General features: G+C 42.4%; 4 protein-coding genes across 9 annotated transcripts; 2 read left to right on the top strand and 2 right to left on the bottom strand.

The window, feature by feature from the left end:
• The first annotated feature begins 1247 nt into the window (after window positions 1-1247).
• Window positions 1248-4959, top strand: LOC142994009 (complement factor H-related protein 1-like). The gene is made up of 10 exons (XM_076144653.1): window positions 1248-1456; window positions 1549-1737; window positions 2428-2607; window positions 2747-2938; window positions 3251-3364; window positions 3456-3512; window positions 3769-3927; window positions 4025-4198; window positions 4698-4723; window positions 4810-4959. Exons 1-10 carry the CDS (start codon window positions 1399-1401, stop codon window positions 4819-4821), a joined length of 1161 nt encoding a protein of 386 aa, XP_076000768.1. The 5' UTR covers window positions 1248-1398; the 3' UTR covers window positions 4822-4959.
• A 160-nt stretch (window positions 4960-5119) lies between these two features.
• zbtb41 (zinc finger and BTB domain containing 41) lies at window positions 5120-11555 on the bottom strand. Of its 2 annotated transcripts, XM_076144646.1 has the most exons (12): window positions 11425-11555; window positions 10839-10907; window positions 9533-10744; window positions 9145-9352; window positions 8689-8758; window positions 8391-8538; window positions 8161-8290; window positions 7878-7973; window positions 7680-7786; window positions 7359-7464; window positions 6972-7060; window positions 5120-6621 (listed from the first exon to the last, which is right to left on the bottom strand). In XM_076144646.1, the coding sequence occupies exons 3-12, from the start codon at window positions 10722-10724 to the stop codon at window positions 5984-5986; spliced, it is 2784 nt and encodes a 927-aa protein (XP_076000761.1). In that variant the 5' UTR covers window positions 10725-10744; window positions 10839-10907; window positions 11425-11555; the 3' UTR covers window positions 5120-5983. The 2 variants fall into 2 exon arrangements, with proteins under 2 accessions (XP_076000761.1, XP_076000762.1); XM_076144647.1 differs by lacking the exon at window positions 10839-10907.
• A 1545-nt stretch (window positions 11556-13100) lies between these two features.
• LOC142994076 (protein crumbs homolog 1-like) lies at window positions 13101-17599 on the top strand. Its single transcript, XM_076144747.1, has 8 exons — window positions 13101-13181; window positions 13451-14018; window positions 14530-15080; window positions 15204-15369; window positions 15853-16771; window positions 16909-16950; window positions 17062-17184; window positions 17347-17599. Exons 1-8 carry the CDS (start codon window positions 13101-13103, stop codon window positions 17597-17599), a joined length of 2703 nt encoding a protein of 900 aa, XP_076000862.1.
• Window positions 17600-18465: 866 nt separating this feature from the next.
• Window positions 18466-24322, bottom strand: LOC142993980 (sentrin-specific protease 5-like). Of its 5 annotated transcripts, none has more exons than XM_076144599.1 (10): window positions 24196-24322; window positions 21431-22395; window positions 21246-21351; window positions 20854-21001; window positions 20664-20711; window positions 20334-20411; window positions 19817-19954; window positions 19635-19718; window positions 19408-19458; window positions 18466-19303 (listed from the first exon to the last, which is right to left on the bottom strand). In XM_076144599.1, the coding sequence occupies exons 2-10, from the start codon at window positions 22125-22127 to the stop codon at window positions 19193-19195; spliced, it is 1461 nt and encodes a 486-aa protein (XP_076000714.1). In that variant the 5' UTR covers window positions 22128-22395; window positions 24196-24322; the 3' UTR covers window positions 18466-19192. The 5 variants fall into 5 exon arrangements, with proteins under 5 accessions (XP_076000714.1, XP_076000717.1, XP_076000715.1 ...); XM_076144602.1 differs by having other exon boundaries at window positions 21431-22275; XM_076144600.1 differs by lacking the exon at window positions 24196-24322 and adding an exon at window positions 22673-22995.
• Window positions 24323-24347: the final 25 nt, after the last annotated feature.

Genomic DNA, 24347 nt, shown 5'->3' with positions numbered 1-24347 from the left:
TTGCATTTTTGCATTTTTGCATGCCATAGTAACTACAGTCCAAAGAGGTTTGTGGTGTTTAGAACTGGTAGATAGTCAAACAAGAGTGGCTTGATACTTTTAAGAGGCATATGCCAACAGATAGCAGTCACCAGAGGAATTTGCTAGTAAGTTAATGTTAATAGGAAATGGTAGCTGTCAGTGTAACATCACTGATGTGCACTCAAGTCAATTAGAAGCAGTACACGAATAGCAGTGACAAACCAGTAAGAACTGGTGTGCCACTGAAACAATGGTAACATGTCATTCGCCACTTTCCAACTTTGTATAGATGAGAACAAGCAGTTGCCTATGTTACTAATCGTTTTATTCCCAAGATGGACTCTTCAAAACTTCTTCTTCTGACCACACAAACTGCTGCAATCATAGATCTGTGAAAGGAACAGCTGAGGGCAAATTAAAGACAGGTCAAACAAGGCCTGACTTGGATTACAAAGCTAAGATTCCTCTACAACTCAACTCTTCAGTTACTATTACGTAGTACTTTTAGGAAACAAATGGCTTCAGCAAGTCTATGCAGCCAAAAGGCACAGCAGCAATCCGAGACTGCACTTTGGTACTGGGAGGGGATAGACCGTTACCAAATGGGCCAGTGCACCCAAGGGCTTAACGCAAGAATACACAAACTTAACATGAATTTAACAGTGAAATTGTATCATCTACATGTGAAGAACTATTTAGGATTTGATCTGGTATCGGCCTACAAAATGATCCTAACTTCTTATCAAGTGAGACCACATAGAACATTTTGCCCTGGTTAATGCAGAATTACTGACACCAAAAGTAGTATCAGAACTGTAACCTGTAACGTGTCCCCTTAACAATGGCGGGCCTCAAGTGATTCTCCTCGTAATTCTCAAATAGAGAGTTTTTGATTTAACCTTTTCTAACAGAGAAACTGAGCTAATCTGTGGTGCTCCGCAGGGATCAATACCGGGGCCTAATTCTTTTAACCTTTACATGCTTCCATGTAGCAAGGGGTTGTACTCATTAGCAGTACTCATGTTCCGACACCTAATTAATTATTTAGACATTTTTACTTTACAGCACAGTAGTTACAAAGTACCTTTTACCTGAGTGTTTACACTGTTTGTCCTTTGGTCTGAGTGTGTTTTAGTATTTCAACATGTTGACCTCTGATCACAGCTGTCCGGGAAATTATTTGGAAATCTGTTCCCTAATCGATCCGATTGTTATTCGTGTACACTGTGCTCTCACTTCTCAGCAATATGTCAGTGAGGCAATCACTGTTTAGTCTACATTTCTTAGCTTTTTGGGGATTGGCAATTATTAACTGATCCTGATCTGTTCGTGGCTCTTAGCTCTGCTTTGTGGTTGTGTGATTTCATTCCTGACAAAATGTCCTTCAAATGCCTCAGATTTGTTCTTCTGATTTGGTTTCCTGGAGCGCTACATGGTAAGAACAATGAATTCACATACCAACATTTTGATAAGCACAAATTCCTTATGTTCATTATTTGTATTCTCTCGCTTATCTTTGCTTTTCAGCCCAAAGTACATCACCCTGTGAAGCTCCTGACCTTGATGATGGTTATTTTGTTCCTGTCCAAGTGAGCTACCTGCATGGAACAAAGCTCTATTATGCCTGTGATAGAGGCCATAAACCAGCAGTGGAGGGCTGGTGGGGGACAAGCACATGTGAAAATGGCGAATGGTCTCATAAACTAGAATGTATTGGTAAGTGATCAGTAAACATATATGTGGTGTGAATGAATGGGTGGAAAGGCTGCATTGTATCTGTTCTGGCAATTTCTTTCATTCATTTTATTTTATTTCCCTTTGGCCTTTTGTTACTTTTGTTTTTGGGTAAAAGCAACAACAAAGGTCTTTATTCTAACACTCTACAGAATGCTCAAACGGTACTTTAACTAATAACAGAGATCTCAACTGTTCAGGCTCATGTTTTAAAAAAATCATAAAATAAAAAGTCAGTTAAACAAATCGATGTGATATACTGTATATCAATATTTATAATGATAGCCCAAAGAAAATAAGAACAAAAATTTGGAGGGTGAAAATATGTATATGGGAGTTTATTTAGTAAAGTTGTGTAAATGAATTAATAGCCATCAGTTTGGTCATCAATCCAAATTCAAAGATATTCACACTACTGCACTCTTACTCTTTGCCATTTAAAGGATATATTTGAATGATGGGATAATACATTTTTTCAAAGTTTAAAACTAGTTTATACTGAGTATTTGCTTTTGACACGTATTGTATATAGAATATGCAGTCATGCAGTGACCAAATGAAAGCTGCTGATATAAGTCAAACTTTACATAATGAAAATAATAAGATATCACTAAATGTCACTAAAAGCCACCCTTCTAAGATTCAAATGTTTGTTCTTTCTTTTTTACCCAGAGGAAGAATACTGCCTTCTTCAAAATATTCCGCATGCAAAATTCAGCAAGACCCCTAAGAGATGGTACAAGGACGGAAGAAGAATAAGGGTTGAGTGTGAGGAAGGATACATCCACAAAGACCATGATGCAACAGCCGAATGTAAAAATGGAACATGGTTGTCTGTGCCCGTCTGTGAGAGTAAGTTTGTGTGATGTGTTACAGTGAACAAGGGGTGAGTACTCAATAATATTAGGACTGCATCTTTTAAATGGTAAGTCAAATAGCAATCACATAGCTTTAACTTCTTTTTACTGATGATATATTTGCTTAATTGCAGGAGACGATGCTGCCTGTGGTGAGCCCCCTAAACTCCCCCATGCTGTAATCATTCATCGGAGCATGCAGGGATTGTTTGCTGCGAATTCAGAAGTGCTGTATGAATGTGAAGATGAATATGGTGTGGAGGGAACAGTCAAGCAGCAATCCCTCTTTTGCATCATGGGAGAATGGAGCGAAGGCCAACCCTGCAGTGAGTAGACACTGTGTATGAATTTGAATTAGTATAGACAGCTATTGAAAGACTTTTGGCCAAAATCATCTAAACTGCACAGCGATGAGATGCCAAGATACCAGCCAGGAGGCATCTCTCGCTGCCGAGATGCCTCCTGGATGCTGTCATGAGGAGGTAATCTGGAGACCTTTAACTGGGAGGAAGCCATGGGAGAGAACCAGAATTGTACACTGTGTCCCATCTCTAATTTCTTACTTGTGTCCTTTGCGCCATGTTTAAAATGCATGTAGTGAGGGTTGCAAAAATGTCATTTTTCCCCTTTGTCTTCAGGGAGAGAAAGCAGACCAACCTCTAGACATGATCGACATCCAACTACAGGGGGGGGAGCAGGAACCACTGGTGGGGGGCCCAGTAGACCTGGTGGCAGCGGGACACTAGGCGGAGGTGAGTCCAAACCATCTGCCCAACACCCCAGTTTGACAGTAAAGTGCTGAGTCTGCTGCATGTGTTCCTTCATCTCATCTGTATCTCACAGGAGTTTCTACCGGCTCCGGACACAACGAGAGAGAGACTGGACGGACAACAACAGCAAGTAAGTCACAGCACTCATTGCTCCTTTTATACCACGTGTGTCTGTCTTTGTGTGTGTGTGTGTGTGTGTGTGTGTGTGTGTGTGTGTGTGCGTGTGTGTGTGTGTGTGTGTGTGTGTGTGTGTGTGTTTTCAAAAGGTTTCCTCATTTGTTGACCACTTACTGAATTGAAGCTACATGAGAAAACGCAAATCTAAACAAAGTAACACGCTGATCACACAAGATTTATAAAGCTATCATCTTTGTTTTGATTCCCAGTTACAAGATGTGGAGAGAGACCCCGTGTCCCAAATGGCGACATTGTGGAAACAACTGAAACATATCTGAGGTACCAATGTATTACCTATTACAAACTATGGGGTCCAGAAATAGTGATGTGTCACAGCGGCACTTGGTCAACGCTGCCCTCATGCACAGGTAAATGCAAGTTAACAATCTATTTTTGATCCCAAATGCTGATCCAATAATTTACCTCAATCTAAATATCCTCTTCTTTTCTGTTCTTTTTGTGTAGAGGCTTTCTGTGTAGTGGATTCAGATTCAAACCCTTTCTTAAAACCTTTCCTTGGGGTTAAACATTTGAAAGAAGGTCAAAAGACTAAGCTTGAGTGTTTGAAACTGAGTCATCAGTGGTTCCAACATTTCACTGTTGTCAAGTGCAGCCATGGACAACTATCATTTACTGATTGTAAGTTTAAACACACTCCTTACATGAACGTGCCATATAGATTATTGTATTGAAGTGTTTAAGTGTCTTATGTGTAACATGTGGGGATGTTTGACAGAAACACAAACAGGTTCATTGTTCCATCAACGATTTTATTTACATGTGTGTTCAGAGGGTTTAAAAAAATGAAAGTTTAGAAATATAATGAAACATATAAATACACAAAATTTGTTTCTTAAATATAATACATTTTTGCCTTAAAATGTCTTGGTTTGACTTAGGTTATTCTGTCAAATAAAAATTGGATGGTGACCTTTTTACTAAGTAATAATTGGATAGCATAACTGACACTTATAATGAACTCATAACATGGGAACCTAGGAGCATAACAGTGCTGTCGGAAATGAAAGAAAATTAAATACATGTCTCTTTTTTTCTGCATTACAATATAACAGTAATAAAACAAGATGCAGGTAGAGAAGCTGTTCTAAAGGATTATTGATTATATAATTATTTCTAGGTTGTGTCGCGGCATCCCACCACTTTGTAAGTGCTACTCTCATTCTCATCTCAAGAATCATTAACAGTGCTGTATTACCAATAACTAACTGTCTTCAATATCTTGCTTTCAGAATACGTGCTAACGCCGTGGCTCATGGAAAGGAGACTGCTGACTTTGGCTCCACTCACCAGTCTGATTTTGTGCTGTGCATTTTGGAATGTAACTATATATATTTTGAACTACACATAACTGTACTATTAAACCAAAGTTCAAATTCAAATTGTAACTGTCACTTCTTTTTAGTCATTATTCTCTAATACTAACCACAAATTCACTGTTCTGTCTCCATATCACACTGGACGTTTGCAACTCTGATTGATTAACAATAAGTGAAACTGTGTAAGAAGTATCATCACTGCTTCACAACAGGCAGGCACACATTTGTCAATTTAGTTTTATTACTTCTTTGCACATATAGGGACTACAATACTGAAAATACATGGGAGACAAACTGCAAGGTCCATAATCAAAACATCAACTGGGTCCATTCAGTAACTGTCTGAGTTTATGAACCAGCCCTCTTCCCCCCCCACACATTTTAATAAATACAAAAAAGTTTTCAGTTGCTCATATTTACACATCTTGAGTATAAAATTCCTTCCACATATCAGATCACATTAAGCTGCAAACATCACACAACACACAGAGCAGCATACAGATGACATCACATGTTAAGGCCTCAGTATGACTCCTCTGTGTTCAAACAAGAGCTGCAACTGATGATTGTTTTCAATCAACCATTAGTATCATTTAAACTAATGACTCAAAACTACAATGAAACAGGCATTGGTAACTTCTTTACAAAGTGCATCTAATCATTTCCATCTAAATGCTCTTGTTGTCATCGTGGGTTCAAGACAAGAAATTGTACCGAACTACATGTTAAAACAGTTCCTGTGAACAAAACTTCCAAAATGTTGCTTTGGGGTTGATTGACTAAAAATCACATGGACTGTGTTTTTGGTTGCGAGAAACAAATCGCAAAAGTGCATTTATTTTCTAACAGACATTTGAAAGGGGTTTTACAGAATATGTAAATGTGGAAAATGTAAGTATGAAAGTGCAACTATTCTTGCAGTTCTGTCAAGCTTTTGTCTTCATCATGGTAAGAAAAATATATACAAGTGCTAACCTTTGCATACTTTTTGTTTAAATGAAGAGTTTTAGAATGTATTTTTTGTACCAGATAAAATTATTCTAACTTCCTGCTCCTATTATCAAAGTTACCACTAAATGTGGGCGTGTCAGTGAGTGTGATCGGCGTTGGAGACGTTCTGTACAGAAGAAGCGGAGTCCAGTCCCAGCAGCGTGCCCAGGTACGACTGCTCTCTGGGGTCCAGCATCTGATCCGGCCTCACGCTGTGGACGATGTTGGCAGGCTGTGGAGTGAGTGTGTACTTCTCTAAAAAGGCAAGCTCTGTAGCCGCCTGGTAGCCGGAGGTCTGCTGCTGGGCCTGAGGCTGCATGTTCACCACACCATGGGTTTGTGAGGAAACGGGCGGCCCGTGAGCGCCCATATCGCCCTGCGCTGCTGAGACTCCCGGCATCTGCACAGGCACTATGGTGATGGGCACGCAGATGTTTGCAGGCGTGGAGACGCTCTGCTGTGTTGACTTTGTTTCGAGACGGTATACCTTTGAGTTTTCCTCATAAGGAAGACAGACTATCTTGTCCTCGTTGAGCGTGCCCATAGGTTGCTCAGGGATCCTGTTGCTGTGCACGTGGTCGACGTGATACTTGAGCTTGTCCTTCCTCTTGAATGTAGCGCTGCAGTGTGGGCAGTTGAAGGGTCGGGCATCAGAGTGAATCACCATGTGCTTTGTCAAAGTCTTCTTGATGCGAAATGTCTGGTGGCACTCGGGACATTTGTGGGGTTTCTCACCTTTAAACAACACAAGAAATAAACTAATTAAAGCAAAAATGAATACATTTCAATAGGTTGCCATCCTCTCTGCTAGTGAGATGTAACTAAAATTATGCTTGTAGCAGCTCAAACATCAAACTCAAACAAACTGTTGCTATTTTTAAGTGATACAACTTGGTATACACAGCAGAATGTATCCATAACTGTCTGTCCAACAGAACATGCAACATCTTCAAATCTGTTATCTCCTGTTTATTTCTTTACACCATACAAAGTAAAGTATAATTCACCCTCATCTTAAATTAGAAAACATGAACATTTCCAGCAAACACACGCTGGCTGACGCTGTGTCATCACTGTGCTCTTACCCGAGTGGGTCCTGAAGTGCATTTCTAAACTGGACTTTCCTTTGAATTCTTTCTTGCAGACCTCACACTGGTGCACTGCAGTTTTATACCTGTAACACAATCCATCATAAGCAGGGACAGGGAGTGAGGACATCTGCATTCACAGTGCATCTATTAGAGTGGAGTAGAGTTAAGAGAGTCGCTGATGTGAGATGGTGTAAATGACGATGTGAGTCGTGAGTGCCCTCTGTTGGAGATTAAGAGGCAGGCAGCTGCATCTTTGTCTGCGCCACATTATGCTCTTGTTTAGACAATCAGCAGTCATTAATTCAAAACATTTGAGGTCGTTCTTTAGTATCAGGTGGGCTATTTATGAATTGAATTTTTGAAGATAATTTATTGTCATACTTCTGCCAAACTTTCTCTCCCAGATGTACACTTTTATAGTGGACCGTCAGATGGTCGTGGCGTCTGAAGCACTTCCCACATTCTTCACATTGATGTGCTTTCTCCCCTGTAAAAACCACGAGAAACTCAAAATAAACGACTTGAGACAGCCAGAGAATATCACAGTGAATGCCAGGGTTAAGGGACATAAACATCTACTGTATATAGCGAGAGAGAGAGAGAGAGAGAGAGAGAGAGAGAGAGAGAGAGAGAGAGAGAGAGAGAGAGAGAGAGAGAGAGAGAGAGAGAGAAATGGATGGAAGGAGGGAGGGAATACTGCACCAGAGTGTATTTTCTGATGTTTGGTCAGGTGATCGTGCCGTATGAAGGTTTTCCCACATTCGTCACACTCGTAGCGCTTGTCGTCATGGTGAACTCTAAGATGAAGCCTGTCCAAAGACGGGGATCACTTATCATTTCTACACAGTGTAACCCGCGCCAATCACGCCGGTAACCCTTTCCAAAATGAACTGGACCCACCTGTAGGAGCTGCCGTGGCGGAAACTCTGGCCGCAGATGCTGCAGAGGTGAGGCTTCTCCCCACTGTGGATCCGCAAGTGTTCCCTCAACGTCGTCCTAAAGGGTAGAAAAAAGTCAGACGCCTCCCTGAAACGGTGTTCAATCTGTAAACCTAAATCTGGATCACGTTTCAGCGCAGTTCACCCAATCTGAAGGGACCTCAAGTGAGATCTAATGCCTCATCAGACACACATTTACCAACATGTAGGACAGTGTAGGTGCCATTAAAGGCAAACACACCCACCTTTCCCTTACTGATTTCCCACAAACAAAGCAGGTCCACTTCCTCTTTCCTCCGTGTGTGCACTCAATATGCCTCTTCCTGTTTCCCGTGTCATTAAACTGTCGGCCACAGATCTCACAGGGAAACGGACCTGAAGACGAGGGAGTGTCAATCCTTTCAAACATCTCACATGGTCACTATCAAGCTTATAATTTGCCGTTTAATAATTAGGTTTGACTGTCAGTGCTCACCTAAATGGTACTTTTCTTGGTGCTTCAGTCGGGCAAAGCGAGACTTGAAGTATTCATCGCAGAATGAGCATTTGAAGGGCCGGTCCTGGCTGTGGAGGATCATGTGCTCCTCCAGGTGAGGCCTGCGGGTGAAGGTCTTCAAACAGACCTGGATCCAGAGCAGGGGAGGGAACAGAGATTGAGACATAGGTGCTGGTTTTTTACGATCAAAACCAAACTCGCCTTTTTTCAGACGAGCTCCGGGTTGCATCACCATCTAAAGGTCAAAAGTGACGATTCTACTGAAAAGAAGTCTTACAGCACATTTCCAGGCTTCACTCTTCCTCTTCCTCAAGGTAAGAAACTCTTGGAGGTGATCTTTATGGAACCTGATGAGACACAAAAGATACAATATCGTGAACTATGGCGACAGTTGTCACCAGTGGATCCATTACAGGTGGCGAACAAACTCACTCAGCCTGCACAACACACTTTGTCTCGTCTTAATGTTCTTCTTTTGGAGTTTTAAGAGTTTTGAAGCAAACCTTAAAACGCTGTCTGCTTTTACACAACTAAGAAAGTGACAATGAAGGCAGCTTACTGAACAGGTACATTGTATTTCCAAAGTCCCAACTTGTTTACTTAAATGGGCTAAAAGGTTCATGTTTACACAATCTGACAACTATCCAATGCCAAGACGAGCTTCGACTGGATACAGACTGCAAGATAATGTGTTTGATCTCCTCCATCCTCCATCTGTCCCCTCCCCTCTCACCTCCCCACATGCTTGGTCAGGGTTTTCTTGCTGGCGTGGAGTTTGTTGCAAAAGGGGCACTTGTGCTCCTTTTTCTGAAAGGGAGCGTCACTGGCATGTTTCTTTTTGTGGACGGTCAGGTTGGACTTGGTGGAGTAGCGCTGAAGACAGATGTCACACTGGAATGGTTTCTCTCCCGTGTGCACGCGGGTGTGACTCTCATATTTGCCTGAAAGACAAAACAAGATGGGATTTACCCGTGTGTACAAGACTACTGCTCAAAAGATTGTCGAACATTATATCTTACATTGTGTCCCCCCTGTTCCATCAATGTCAAGTTTATGACACTGCTTAACAAAGACATAATAAAAGTAAAAGTAAGGATGATTTGGGTCAATGTAGTTCCCACCTGCACGGTCAAAGGTTTTGTCACATTTGGGACACTTGAGTGTTTTCTTGCTGGCGGTCTGGATGATGACTGGAGCCAGACCTTCAGGGTACACAGGAGTCTGGCTGGAGCTTCCTGCAGTTGGCACATGGACTTTCCCTTTTTGGACAGTCTGGATATCAGGTGTTTCCACATGTGAATCCGGCTGAGCTGCACTTTTGTCTACTGCACAATCCGCATCAACCTTCTTCTGACCAGTCAAGTCCTCATTTACGTCCCGTTCCTCTTCCTCCTCCTCCTCATTCTCGTCGTCATCTTCCCCCTGAGCTGGTTTAGATGTTTCCCTCACATCCAGTTTGGGCTTTTGGCTTTCCATCAACTCCTTGGCTGCATCATCTGCTCCATTGTCATGCTTTCTTATTGGAACAGTCTTATCCTCAGGAGAATTGATATTATGATTATCCAAATCATCTCTCTTATACTTTGTAGGTGTTCGCCTTCTACGAACTGATCTTCGCATAGTACCAGTCTCCAGACCTGAAGTCTTCACTTTTGCAGTTGGGTCAGCCTGCTGCATTATATGATGACCCTCAGCCAAGTGGTCTTGATCTAATAGGCTCCTGACATCTGTGTCATCTGCTGGTGATTTACTGGAGGTGGTCTCCCCTTCAAGAGCCCATGTTGTCTCCTCTTGGATCACAGACACTGAGTGAAAGTCTCCTTCCTCACACAGCAGCTTTAGTAGGTCCATCATGTCCAGGAAGCGTGCTGCTTCAGTTAGAGCCTGGAGCTCCGTCTGTGCGACAAAACACTCCGAAGTGTACAAGAAGCCAAGGAGGTGTTGGAAAACAGAGTCCTCCACATGGTCCAGTGTCACATGTGCCGTGTCAGGGTTTTTCGACAGTTCAGCGTGGAAGTAGCTACTACCATGAGCTAACACCACCTTGTGGGTATTGTACAGGTTTCCGCCCACAGACACAGACACATCACAGAATCTCTGCCGGGTCCTGTCCTCGTTCAGGAACTTTAGCAGGTTGTGACTGTGTTGTGAGAGTGTCAGGTGCCGATTTTGAGAGGCAGATTGTGGGACTGCGGCAGAGTTTGCAGGGGGGCAGGAGGTCGGCGCGGTGTCCACCTCGGCGGTACATTCTTTACCGGTTCTGGCTTGTCTGCTGCCTTTGGAACGCGGAGGATTGGTGGACTTCCTCTTCATTGCGCTACCTTGAGTCCGTCCTGAAATGTAAAGAATATAAATATAAACAATAGCACTGAGACTGTAATTCTGTATGAAATTTGAAGTGCACTTGTCAAGCCCAGTGGCACTTACTGTCATGTTAACAAGAGCTGTTGGATTCTGGCGGGAAAGTTGCAGAATAGTGGCAACTGCAAATTTTGCCTGAAAAAATAAAGTCTTAAATTGCTTTGCTTGTCCTAAAAGGTGAAAATGTCCCGAGATAATTAGAGATAAATGGAGCCAAGCATAGTGATACTGTTTTACTATTATTATTATTATTATAGAGGTTATGTGTTTGTGCCTGGCTGCAGCATACTCCCAGAAAACAACACAATTTTGACAACGACAAACATCCTAAACATTTTCAAACTGTACATGTCAACAACATGCACAATGTTGTTACATTGCGAACATTTCTGCACAAAGGTGAACAACTCCTCAACAGGATACAGCTTTAGGCCTAAATGAAGTGTGACGTCATGAAGATAAATAACAACATTGCGATCCTATAATCTGATAAATGGTCAATAATAGTGCATTTGTAAATTGACTCTCCACCTTGAGGACCCCTATGTTACCAGTCTGGACGGACGGGCCCCCCTCAGAGGAGAGTGTTGACAAACGACCCTTACGGCTACCCGGACGTTTAACACCAACACGAATAGGTTTTAAAGCTTACCGAATGGATACAGGCGGCGTCTACAAAGCACAGGACAGAGGTGTTGTTTAACTGCACAAAATAAACCGTCAAAGATTAATTTTCTGATCAGCTACGCCCCACTTTGCCATCGCTTTTAACAGAAATGTCGGACATCGTAACAAACCTTTTGCTCATTGGCTGTTTCGAGCTTTTGTCCCCCCGCGCGTTTGTGTAAATGTATAAAACAAATTGGAAAAAATAATGTTGAAGAAAATAGAAATGAAACGCGTTTTTATGATTTTATTAGAAGAATATAGGTCTAAATTCGGTGGCACATATAAACTAATCACACGCGAGTAAAACAAGCGAATGTGCTGAAGCGCATCGTGAAGATTACTACGATTAGACCAAAGCATCATGGGTAATGTAGTGCAATAGTCTGAAAAGTTACTCTTTACCTGTAGTAACTGCTCCAAATTACTTTATGAACACGTCTTATTCCTTTCTCTCACTCAAGTTTGTGAAAATCTTCCTTCTAATCATTACATTAGTATCAATACTGTTGCTTATTTGCAAATCACACTTTAAGGCATTTAAGACACATTCCATGCTTGGAAGGTGTCAGTGACAGTGTGTGCACGACTTGCAGAAGGAGTCCCGCTGTAAGTGTAAACATGTATTACAGATATGCTGGGTGTAATAATAATTTGAATAATGGCAATTTTTGTAACTCCTGTAACTCGTTCACAACCCATAGTTTCAACAGGCAGCAATCCGCTCTCTCATCTATCCAGAACATTGGAGACCTGTCTGAAAAAGATGTTTAGAGTGACTCTGTTTAGTCTCCTCCCATTGTCAGCACTCAGTGCAAGAGACATTATAATTGCATTAGCTTAATCCCTCCTATCTGGTGTGGAGTGTTCCTAGCGTTGCAGTGGACACATCAATAGAGAAGAGCTGAAGATGAATTTGGAAGTATTCTCGAACCTGTGACCTAAAATGAAGACAATGTCAAATAATTTGGAGGACTTTGAATGACAATGTTGAAACTCAGCATGCAGTTGTGGATTTTATGGCTGCTTTATGCAGGTAATCTTACTAATCATTACTCAGTAATCGTACTTATATTTATGTGTATCTGGGTGGCAAATGTTTTCTTTATTTTTATTAAACTTACATAGTTGTTTGTGTTTTTTGGTTTCATTAAAAAATGTTATTATTTCATCAGTATATTTTTCAGAGACAATTTTTAATGTTATTAAATACCAGCTTTTGGCACTTTCCTCATCACCTTCAATGAAAACCTTCACACTGCTGGCTTGTTCCCCTGGCGACGGGGAGAAGAGCTGCTGTGAGCGAACACAGGCTGAGGAGGGGGGATGCCAACTCACTTATGCTCTTGACCTTGACCTTTGTTAATGGCTGCTGTGAAAGCCAGCCTCCTATGCGCTGCCTCATTCATGATGTCATTATAGGAGGTTGCCAGGGTGGTTATATTCATGTAAACTGTACATCACACATCATTATGTAAGGTGCTAAAGTGGTAAACGTTTTGGTAACGCACAGCTATGGAGCACATTTTTCCATTGTGTGTGTGATGTCATTCAGGGTGGGGGGTTGCAACTGTTTTTAAATTAATTGAAGCAACTTAAATGTCCTTCCAGGCACATTTTCTGATGACGTCATCGATGGATGTGAGCAGCAGCCGTGTCAAAATGGTGGCATATGTGAAAGCCAAAGGGGAGGTTTCCGATGCCTTTGCTCCAAACAGAGCCAGAGTGGTCGCCTATATGGCGGTGAGACCTGCACTGTTCCACTTTCAGGCTGTGATGACAATCAATGCAAAAATAGCGGCATATGCTCACCTCTGTTTGTAAATGGTCAACATAGTTATACATGCACCTGTCCTGCTGGCTTCACGGACCCAAAATGTCAGACTTCAACAGTCTTTTCATTTGAGTCGCAAGGCTACCTGCACATAGACACTCAGCTTCTGGACCCAGAGGAGCCTGTTAATGTAACATTCAGTTTCAGAACAGGGTTGCCAGTTGGCACACTCCTGCAGTGCATAGTGGATGATCTCCTCCTCAGCATCAAGCTGTTAAACGGACACCTCTCCCTTTGGAGCCTGAGAGGTCAAGGGTCCAGCACGTTGGTCCAGGAACTCCCAGAGTACATGTCCAACAACAGATGGCACACAGTGGCAGCATCACTGGGTGGTGTGGTCAGCCTGATCAGACTAATCTGCACTGAAGGAAGCTGCACCAGGGGCTCCAGCACAGAGATACAGCTGTTTGAACTAACATCTGATCTCCCAAAACCAGGACCTGTTCATCTAAGCCTCTTCATAGGAGCAGGGGCGAGCTGGGCATCAGGCAAAGCACTGGAGGAAGCGGACACACCAGCTGCTTTCCGGGGTTGCTTCAGAGATGTTTTTGTGGACTCCCATCTTGTTGTGCCTGTTATGAAGCCAACAAATTCCAGTGCCCAGAAAAATGTCACTTTAGGATGCAGTGACAAAGACAAGTGTGATGACAGCCCGTGTCAGAACCGAGGTCGCTGCATGAGCCAGGGATGGAGGAGCTACACGTGTGAGTGCCACAGACCATATGAAGGAACCAACTGTGCAGAGGGTAAGATGTGTACACACTAAAGCCTTTGCATCCCATTTCAAAATAAAGTAAGATTTCCCTCCACTTCCTTGTAAATAAGTGATTCTAGGCCAAAAGAAGTTGATCCAGCAGAAATTTCAGTGGATGCCTCTGCCTCTGTTGCTACCCTGCTAGACGATTGACTTGTTTTGTCGACTTTAAAGAGGCTTAAAAAGTCAGACACCAAGTCATTAGGTGGCTTTCTGTTACAGCTGAGTCAAGGATTAAAAAGACGTGAGGTTCAGCAGCTGACCTCAAGTGACCTAACTTTGACCAGTCGGGGGTCAAAGTCAGGTTAAGTAGCACTTATTTTGTTTGGAGCATTAAGGCGATTGCTGTTTTCAGTGGAAAGAATTAGAATTGAGAACTTTCTAAAAACAAGACTGGAAATAATGTGCAAAAGCAACCGCATTTAGTCATTGTTTGAGGTTATTAATGTCTCTTTCTCTCTCTCTCTCTCTCTTTTCCCCTGCCTCCCTGTGTACCCACACAGAGTTCTTCACTGCCAGGTTTGGAAGCAAAGACTTGAGAAGCTATGCCGTCTTCACATTGGATGATCGTCCAGAAGATACTGTGACCTTATCCATGTTTATCCGTACGCGACAGACCAACGGCCTGCTCCTGATTCTGTCCAATAGCACCGGCCAGTACCTCCGCCTGTGGCTGGAGGAGGGCAGGGTCAAAGTTCAACTCAACAACTTCGAGACTCTAATTGGTCAGGGTGTGGTCAGTGACGGCCATTTCCATTTGGTGACCGTCAAGCTGGAAGGCACAGCGGCCGTCTTGCTGCAGTCATCCCAGAACCAGGGCTCCGTCCCCATCAGGCGTATCCAAGTCCACCCTGGGGACGCTGTCTACGTTGGCGGGCTACCAGATCCGAGGGCCTCTGCAACATTTGGTGGCTACTTCAAGGGATGTGTCCAAGATCTGAGGATTAACGACAAACACCTGCAGTTTTATCCCATACTTACTTTTGTGGAATCTTACAACCTGGAGCAGCTTGTCAATGTTGGACGAGGATGCAGCAGCGACAACGCCTGTGCTGTGAGTGTCAGGCAGCAATCAAATCCATGTATAACGTCCGCGATGAGTTGGTGATGCGTTTGTGTTCCTCTCCTGCATTTTTGTAGACCGGAGATCTTGATTTGAGTTATTTCTCATCATTAGGTAAACCCATGTCTCAACGGCGGAGTGTGTTACTCCATGTGGGACGACTTCATCTGTAACTGTCCCCCCAACACGGCAGGGCAACGCTGTGAGGAGGTGAAGTGGTGCGAGCTGTCTCCCTGCCCGTCCACTGCAACATGCCGGCCTCAATCTTATGGCTTTGAGTGTAAGTGTGACTGAGTTCAGGAATAATAATCACAACTTTGTATTATGGAGTATTAAAACAGGATTCTAATCAAATATATCACAATGTGTATATCTGTAATTACATCAGACCATTTCTGATCTTGGTGTGTATCCACCGAGGGGACTGTCAGCATTGTGTGCTCCCTTCAGGGCTCTGAACTGTAGGCAATGAGTAATTACACTGCAGCTGATTACAGCACAGAACAGAGCTGAGGCAGGGATCCTACTTTGGATTCCTCTAAATCGAGGTAATCCCTAGCCAGATTAAGTCCACCACAAGATGCATGTTCAAGTTCATTGTGACAAGTTCCCTGCACATGTCACATGTCTACTGACAATACCCAGCAGAAAGCCTGCTTTGATCATAATGCAGTCAGGTTCTGGCATATACTTATTGATGGGAAACATTAGAATCAGAATCTATGAAGATGCTTCAATGCTATCCTTCATTTCTGTCCTCTAGGTTTGTCCAATGTCACATTTAGGAGTGAAAGCGGCATTCTGCACTTCCGGGACAATGGGGTTATCAACCGCAACCTCAGCAGTGTCATCCTCAAACTGCGCACGAGACAGCCTGACGCCACCTTACTCCATGCACAGAGGGGGTTAAACTACCTTAGTATCTCCCTCCGTGACTCCCATCTGCACATGGAGCTCCAGGCTGAGGTTAGCGAGGATTCCCACATGCTGACTTTGCAAACTGTCAGCCCAATTAGTAACGGGGTGTGGCACACTGTGGAGCTCAGCATGGAGGATCAGAGCCTCCAGACCTCCAGGTGGATCATGGCTGTGGATGGAGGCAAAGTGGAGGTCCATATGTCTGACTTCCATGCTGGGAACCTGGACTTTCTTAGGAATGGAACAGACATCTTTCTGGGGGGACAGAGTCTGGACGCTGGAGTGAACTTCTCTGGGTGCCTGGGCCCTGTGGAGATCGGAGGCCTTCTTCTTCCTTTCCATGGAGACACAGAACTAAACCTCCCCAGACCTCAGGAGGAGCAGTTTGTGAGAATGAGTGAAAACATTTCCCCGCATTATGGCTGTTGGGGTGCTGATGTGTGTGCACCCAACCCTTGTCAGAACAAGGGAGTATGTGAGGACCTTTTTGACATGCATCATTGCAGATGTCCCCCTGACTGGGCGGGGCTAGCGTGCCAAGAACCAGCAGACACATGTGCCTCTAATCCCTGCGTCCACGGCAACTGCACCACGCCTTCTGAGGGGTACGAGTGCGTGTGTGAGTTGGGTTACAAAGGCCGCCATTGTGAGATAGAAGTGGATATGTGTGAAAACAGCCATTGTAGAAACGGTTCCACATGCCTCAGAGGCTTCCACCACTACACATGCCTCTGCCCTCAGAATATGACGGGTCAATACTGCAAGTAAGTTTAGATCGGATCGGATCTCAATGATAAGGATTAGTAGTGTATTTTCAAGAGTGCTTCCTCACGAGTAAAGTTAGTAGCTAGAGGAAGTGTGAGCTCCAAGTCATACAATTTTACAAAACCTTCTGTTTCAGTGAGAAGATTCCTGAACTCCCGTGGTACATCGAATTTATGCCGTAAGTGCTACAACAGAAAATAAAGATTTCTTTCTTTTTCAAATGATTGGTAGACACCTTAGTCCCAAAGTAATGGATATTGACACTGTTTGAGCTTTCTTATTTGTCCAGACTTCCGCAGCTGCCTGTATCTTCATGTCAGGGTACAAAGTGGAACTACAGCTGCTTTAATGGAGGGATTTGCTCTGACGTAGAAAACGCCTGTGATTGCACGCGTGGCTTCACAGGACATTGGTAGGTCATTTAATCCTTTTTTCTATCCTATAATGAGGGTGAGAGTCCTCAGAGGACCACGTGAGGTCGCTATATACACACACAGAGGCTGCTAATGCATGAGTAATGACAGTGATAGCAAATGGAAAGGGCCTGACATTTATCATCATTCTTGTCTTGCAGGTGTGAGAAGGATGTGGATGAATGTGCGTCAGAGCCGTGCTGGAACGGAGGCTTCTGTATCAATTACATCAACAGTTACGAGTGTGTGTGTGATTTAAATCACACAGGCGTTCACTGCCAGATCGATGTCAGTGACTTCTACCTCTACGTCTTTTTGGGGCTGTGGCAGAATCTGTTCCAGCTGGTGTCCTACCTGGTCCTACGGCTCGATGATGGCCCAGAAGTAGAGTGGGCATTCTATATTGAAGATTAGGTCCCTCGGAGGTTAACTGTGGGTAAAGATGGAGGGTATACTTATATTACTGAGATGAAAGAAATCATCATTTCTCAACAGCTGAAGGGTAACAGACAGAAAGTTTGTATGCTGGATGATGTTTTCTGCTGTTTAGACTGTTTAACACCATTTGTCACTTTCTGTCCACATTAATAACAGGATTCATTTTGGGAGCATACTTGATCAAGATCTCAAGAGTGAATTTCCGTTCCGTTTTGCAGGGCATGTTGTGATTGAGGCTGATAAAAAGGTGTGATTCTACATTTAAGAAGACCTGATATTAATTGCATCTTCGTTTCCTTCAGCTTGACTCTGAACGTCATGACTGTGAGTTTAGTTTTCCGTGAGTTTACACAGATCTTTCCAATTTCATTTCAGCAAAGAAAGGTGAGCGTGAAGCCTAACAATCCCATTGCTGGATTTTTCCATGAACACTTCAGTTCAAAAGTTTAAGAGAGAAAAACAGTTATAATGAATGTGATTGTAAACATGTCACATGTGTTCTGATCAGATCAGTGATAGAACTGTAATCTTTTGTGAACAGATTTATTTGTTTAGTATTATACCGCACAGAATTCTGTTCTACTGTGTATCTGGTTCTCATACTGAAAACTGCATTTAGGTTTTTGTCCTTAAGTGCCTTAAAATCTCTGAAAGAAATCATCGACTGTACAGGAAGAGGTCATCGTTCAGTTACATTCTGTTGGAGGTTGGTATAATAACTGTCCATAGCTTAACTGTCTTGTATTTACTTCAGGATCTCTATATGTATCCTCAAATACAGAGTCTGATCTGTAAGATTAAAAGCATTAAATTAACTTTGTAAAAAGCTTGAAATGGTTTGAAAAAGTCTTTATTTTTAACCTTTTGTGCATAACTACAAATAAATATCAAACAATTAAACATTTGAAAACCAATTCTAGTTCAGCAACACATCATTCTCCAGGGCGTCACACATAAATTAATAAACTCAAACTGAACATGTAACATCAGACAACTATCTGAAAATGAACATGTGTATAAATACGTCACCAAAAATAAATTACCTATTATTATCATAGACAATTTCATAACAGAGTTCTTTACATGAGTACAGATAAAAGAGATGGGACTCTGTTAGTGCGCCAATACCTTCCATAGATCTTTAGACTTCAGTAGATGTCAAATACATTAAATTAATACAAAAGTCATGTGACAATTATGGGCCTTGGGATTTTACACAACTGCCACACTGACAATGAGGAATTTCATACATCAAATTCAGTGTATTGTCCTTGAGGAGCGCTAAACAGTCTTTCTGTATTAGTGCTCTAAAGACAGACAACATGAAACAAATGTGTACAGATCAAGAACACTTTTTTTTTAAGCACAAATCCAGCAAATCCTCTATTTGCCACAGGCGAGTGAGTTGTGCCCCCCGACAAGATGAATCTGATGTGCAACATCGACAAATTCCCCCTTGAAGGATGCAGCGCAGGGCAAGAGCGTCTCAGCGTATCAGTCAGCTAGAGGGCTTTACATTGCCCATCCTTGACATAAACAGGATATATCGCAGAACTATACTGTCTGACCTTAATCATGCAGTTTCACATCACACAGCTCTTTGTAGATCCTTTTGCGTATCTTGGGTATGTCGTTCTGTGAAAAGCAGAGAGGTTTCCCGTGAGCAAGGCATCTAGAATACTGAGAGAAGAAAGGAGAGTTCATGTCATTACAACAATTTTAGTCTTTAGTCATATTATAATCACTGAGGTCATCTATGTTAAGTTGGAAAAGCATATTGGTACCTCCAACACAAAAACCCCACAGTCATTTTCATTCGTCTGTTGTGGAACCTTCTGTAAAAGACAGCAGGGGGTCATAAGGGATAATCATGATCATCTTCCAGTGCTTTCAGTTAAACTCCAGTAGGTGGCGCCTGGAGCTCACATATGGCGCCTGTTATGTCTGCTTTGTTGTGCATCACCAGAATTTATAATGCATCTTCTGAAGGATAGAATTCAGTGCAACATACCTCATCCACCGACACCGTCCAGCCACTTTCAAAGGCTGTTTGCTGCCTCTCCTTTGCCTCTATCATCAAATATTTCAGGATGTTCTATAGCAACCAAGGAATAAAGACAAATGCCATTTTAGACTATGTTTGAGATACAGCAATACACCAGGAATGCTACTCAATGAGTGACAATCTGTTACCCTGGCAACCTTCTGAAGGCCGCTTCCTTGGGAGTCATAGAGGCAGATCCTCTTTTTGGCAATGTCAGCAGTCACCAAACACCAGTGAACTTCCAGATGGATAGGCACCAAAATCAGGCACTTAGAGAACAAATTCACCTGTGCGATACGACAACCACGCACAAGGTTAACGCCACTTATTACTAGAATTCACCAAGTTTGATTACTTCATTCAATTTTCATCTTTCTAACTTTGACCTTAAACATGTGGAACTAAAATGTACAATGTAGAACTTGTCTATTTACTGTATCTAGAATTTTGATGGTGTTGGGTGCAGAAAGAAAAGGCAAAGAAAGAGAAAGGCAGCCTTGAATGTAAAGGTTTATTTCTCAGACTGTAGAGAAACATGAATTGCTTCAGACCTTTTTTTAAAATGAGAAATTACCACCAAAAACTAGGTTAATGTGTGAGTGAGAACAGGAAAATTGAGATAGATCGTGATCATTCTCAACACACTGCTGTGACCTTAGATCAAACCTGCTTTGTCCATCTCTTAACTCCCTCATACCCTTTGGTCACAAGCTGTCGGTGGAAGAAGCTGCTGAGAAAATGGACCTGGAGAGTGAAGAAGAGAGGGGAAGAAATCATAACTGCGAATGTGAGATGAACAAAATTACACTCATCTGTGAGTATGTGCGTCTTTTTAGTTGAGAAAATTCCATTTCAGGCCAGATAATGAGTCGAATATACAGTGCTGGTGGACATTGTGTCTAAAGCACTCTAATACCATGTGGTTGGAGATGGAAATATCTGTTTCCTGTCGGTTTATGTGCATCGTCTAAACCCTTTTAAATCGTGTATGATTACCTGGTGATGGGTCGACTCCATGATCAATTCTCCATACATGTTTATAACCTTTGATAGAAACAAATACAAACACACATCCCACTGTAAGTACCTTCATTACAAACAGGTTCATGGTTCTTTGCACACTTTCTTTTCACTTTCACATCGATCTGCATGAAATGGAAATGTTTGGCGTGTCGGAAAATGTAACCTGATCGTTGAGCCAGTTCTCATTTGCCAGGGTGGATAGATCCTCCAGCGTGAGTGTGTGTTTCTTACACACCACTCTGAAGGAGGGAATGGGTCTCTGAAGCACTGTAGACTGATACCGAGTAACTTCGGAGAAGATTCCATATTTCCTGTGAGAAAAATACAAAATCAGGGTTTCTCTGCTTATCTTTCCATTTCCGATCAGTCAGATGGGCCAGGTAGCACATTATTGCATCATCATTGATTTACTTATACAGCCCTCAAAAACATCTTAACAAGCAAAGTGGAGAAAAATAAGGAGAAGACTTTCCTCCTCGCATTTACAGCATCAGTTCACAGGCAGTACAGAACCTGACAACGCTACAAACTACGACATGTGGAACAAAGATGTACCTGTCACTGAAGTCAACGTTAAACGTCCTCTTCAGGTGTTTCAGTAAGTCGCTCTGCTGCAGTGGGATGAAACTCCCATATTTTCGATAGAAGTCATCGAGGAATTCTAGAAGAATTTAAAAAAGAGGAGGGAGTTTAAAATAAATGAGAATCAGAAAAGTTAATATTAAGATGACACAACATACCATGGATGCCCTTTGTCAGCGTTTTGTGGCCCACATCAGTCTGGCGCTGGCTTTGAGAGGACACCTTCTTCTTGGCGATCCTCTCCCCAGTATCTCTGTTAGACTGGTTCTGATGTGGAATGTGGGTTGTGTATTGTCCTAGTGGGCCATCGACACCACGGCTTTGAGATGGCCTCATATTCCTCTGTACCTTTGGTGAGCTTCCCGCACACACAACATGGCCTGCGCTCTGGTCAAGCTGAGGTTTGGCAGTGTGACAGAGGTCAGATGAGGCTGCTTGGACTTCTTTTCTGTGACTCTGACAAGGCACATTCAGCTTGTTGGTAACTGCAGCAACCTGGTTCTGCACAGACTTGGTACCTGCATGCATCTCAGATAGATTAGCAGGCTTAGGAGTTGATTGTCTTATTAATGGGTGATGCTCTCCAAGTAAGTCTACATTTTGGGATGATCGTGTCACCAAATTGGGACCAGAGCTGATCAAACAACCTAGTCTCTTCCTCTTCTTTGCTCTGAACCAAAAACAGCTTTTTTCTCTCTGCATCTTCCACCTCCAGAGCTGTAATCTAAAAAATAGGCGCGTCCTGGCTTGCTTGGTAAGATGAGAAATTCGTTGAGGATATCCACGCCTCCTCTTGAGGTATTTTGCTTTGTTTCGGTGACTCTGGTGTGCATCAGGAAGAGCTTTATCATTCATGAGTGCGACGGATGGAGGGCCATGTGTTGCTGCTGGAAGGGCGGCGTCAAGTCGTAAAGCTTAAGTGAAACTGTGGTGAATGTGACTTAGAATCTTGCCTTGCTTGTGTCTTCCTTGCGACAGCGAGGCGTTCCAACGGCATGTTTGACTGTCGAATGGGGGGACAGGAAACAGGTCTGGGGTTTCAGTTTTGTTTTATTTCTAGTTCAGCAGGTGCAGACACTTCATGCATCTGTGTGATCCCCCTCAACTTCACATCCTTTTAGTACTGAAACACCAACAGAATAATATATTAGTTGATTTGTAAATAATGCATCAGCAACACAATAACCTTTTCAATCATTTATTAAAATGCAAAATAGCTACTGGTTCCAGCTTCTCATATGTTTCATATATGTTAAACGACAACAGCTTTAAACAATTAGTCAAATTAGTCACCAATAATCTGATCGGACAAGGACAAAAACAACATAACAAATTTATCAGTCGGTAATACTAAGCCAAATTACGTATTAAAACTTAAGACAACTTATTCTACGACTTACCCTGCAGTTATATTGACATTTATGGTGGCGTTAAGGTTATAAAATGTGTCACGTCTTACCAAACTGCTCATTCTCGTGGTATTTGCGCAGGTTATTCATGCTTTATTTTCAGGCGTTTCCAAGCAAAAGCTCTCCACCGCTAACTGAGCTAACACAAGTTTACTAACCTGCCTTACTTGGTAAAGTTTACTGACGTGTTTACCTTCCAGTTTAACTTCATTACGTCACCATTCAGAACGCGCAGTTAACAGATGGACCTTCGCAGCCACCGCAGCGCATTCACGTACACAAACATCCACGGGGCGTCGCGTGTGGAATGCGTCACAACTTTGCGAACCAATCAGATTTCATATCTGAGGTTTAATTGGTTTTTGGAAACAGCCATGTCAGGTTTATGTTTTGTATCGGGGTCACTTGTTTGAGGATGTATGGTCGAATAAAATAAGAGTATAAAGAAATATTCACTCCCTTTATTCTTCCCAAAGAAACAACATTTCTTTAAATTGGATTGAGCCTAATTTCTTATTAAGCCTCGTTCCTGATTTTGACTCTTTGAATCTTGGAGGGGCTTCAGGGAGCCTCTGGCAACCCAGAATGTTATTAAGAAGTTTTTTTTTTTGCCAAGAGCAATACACTTTCTACCTCAACTGAACCACTAAATTCATCCTCTAGCACTTTATGCCTGTTTCATGCATTTTAATTAGCTTTTGATGCTTTTTAAAGTGGTTCTATAGTTTAATTTGCTTTTGCAACAGCTGCCATGTTGTGTTTCCTTTTCTAATGTCTATTCTATTTTATTAAATTTTATATGCAAGGTTCTTAAACTGTTGTACAATAATAGGAATATATTTCCCTAAATAAGGGAATTTGGTTGTGTTTATATTTAATTTGTATTTATATATACAGATGAAGTGTAGGAATACCAATTTCCAACGTTTCTCCTTAACTTGTCCTTTTTCTACATATGGCACAATGTCTAATGAATACAAAAATGCAAAGGTAAACATGCTTAAAATGAGGAAGGTTCAAACAAGGCACTGGATAATACAGAGGGTTGTAAAATAAAATTACTAAATTGGCAGTGATTAATAGCTGTTAATCTGAAGCTGAACTCTTGATTAACTAGACCAAACCCTTTATCCCCCTACTGTGGGCACAGTAGGGGGATAAAGGCTAAGTAATGTAATCTGCCCATGCCATGTTCGGCTTGGATGCACAATTAATATAACTTTAAGTTGATCCAGCATGCATCATTGTAAGGACAGCGATAGATCACAAAATCTGTGGGCGGCAGCACAGTTTGTAAATAAACAAGTGTCCTTCAACTATGCCCCCCTGTTGGCAAACATCTGCTTGCTGATGTGTCATTGAGCAAGTGACTGAATCCCTGCTGTCTTTGAGGTCCTGCTCTGAAGCTGACCCCTCACTGCGATCAGAGCTTTTCACAATACTCAAACACACAACACATAGAGACATATCAGTGGATAAATATCGGGTTAATCAATCAATAAGTTTATCCTTACCTCCACAAACACACAGTAAATGATCAGTCCATTCAGATCCGGTCCGTTCACTATACACCAGACTTTGTCATCTTTCATTTGCTTTGGCAGCGGTCCCAAAAACAGTACGACCAACATGTGACGCAAGAGTCAGGGGGATGATCGTGGTGTTT

Source organism: Genypterus blacodes, unplaced genomic scaffold, assembly GCF_046128005.1.
Source record: "Genypterus blacodes isolate CSIRO-AG114 ecotype Tasmania unplaced genomic scaffold, CSIRO-AGI_Gbla_v1 ptg000029l_1, whole genome shotgun sequence".
Classification (NCBI taxonomy): Eukaryota; Metazoa; Chordata; class Actinopteri; order Ophidiiformes; family Ophidiidae; genus Genypterus; species Genypterus blacodes.
This window is presented reverse-complemented; position numbering and strand designations above follow the sequence as displayed.

Excerpts from the sequence above, each read along its gene's own strand:
- LOC142993980 (XM_076144599.1), bottom strand. The coding sequence starts at position 22,127 with ATGAATGATAAAGCTCTTCCTGATGCACACCAGAGTCACCGAAACAAA. Across the intron at positions 21,352-21,430 it reads GCTGACAAAGGGCATCCATG|AATTCCTCGATGACTTCTAT; the intron begins GTATGTTGTGTC and ends AAATTCTTCTAG. Across the intron at positions 21,002-21,245 it reads AACGTTGACTTCAGTGACAG|GAAATATGGAATCTTCTCCG; the intron begins GTACATCTTTGT and ends TTTTTCTCACAG.
- LOC142994009 (XM_076144653.1), top strand. The coding sequence starts at position 1,399 with ATGTCCTTCAAATGCCTCAGATTTGTTCTTCTGATTTGGTTTCCTGGA. Across the intron at positions 2,939-3,250 it reads GAGCGAAGGCCAACCCTGCA|GGAGAGAAAGCAGACCAACC; the intron begins GTGAGTAGACAC and ends CTTTGTCTTCAG. Across the intron at positions 3,513-3,768 it reads TGGACGGACAACAACAGCAA|TTACAAGATGTGGAGAGAGA; the intron begins GTAAGTCACAGC and ends TTTGATTCCCAG.
- LOC142994076 (XM_076144747.1), top strand. The coding sequence starts at position 13,101 with ATGGTGGCATATGTGAAAGCCAAAGGGGAGGTTTCCGATGCCTTTGCT. Across the intron at positions 14,019-14,529 it reads AGGAACCAACTGTGCAGAGG|AGTTCTTCACTGCCAGGTTT; the intron begins GTAAGATGTGTA and ends GTACCCACACAG. Across the intron at positions 16,951-17,061 it reads TGGTACATCGAATTTATGCC|ACTTCCGCAGCTGCCTGTAT; the intron begins GTAAGTGCTACA and ends TTATTTGTCCAG.
- zbtb41 (XM_076144646.1), bottom strand. The coding sequence starts at position 10,724 with ATGAAGAGGAAGTCCACCAATCCTCCGCGTTCCAAAGGCAGCAGACAA. Across the intron at positions 8,291-8,390 it reads CCAAGAAAAGTACCATTTAG|GTCCGTTTCCCTGTGAGATC; the intron begins GTGAGCACTGAC and ends CCTCGTCTTCAG. Across the intron at positions 7,465-7,679 it reads ACATCAGAAAATACACTCTG|GGGAGAAAGCACATCAATGT; the intron begins GTGCAGTATTCC and ends TGGTTTTTACAG.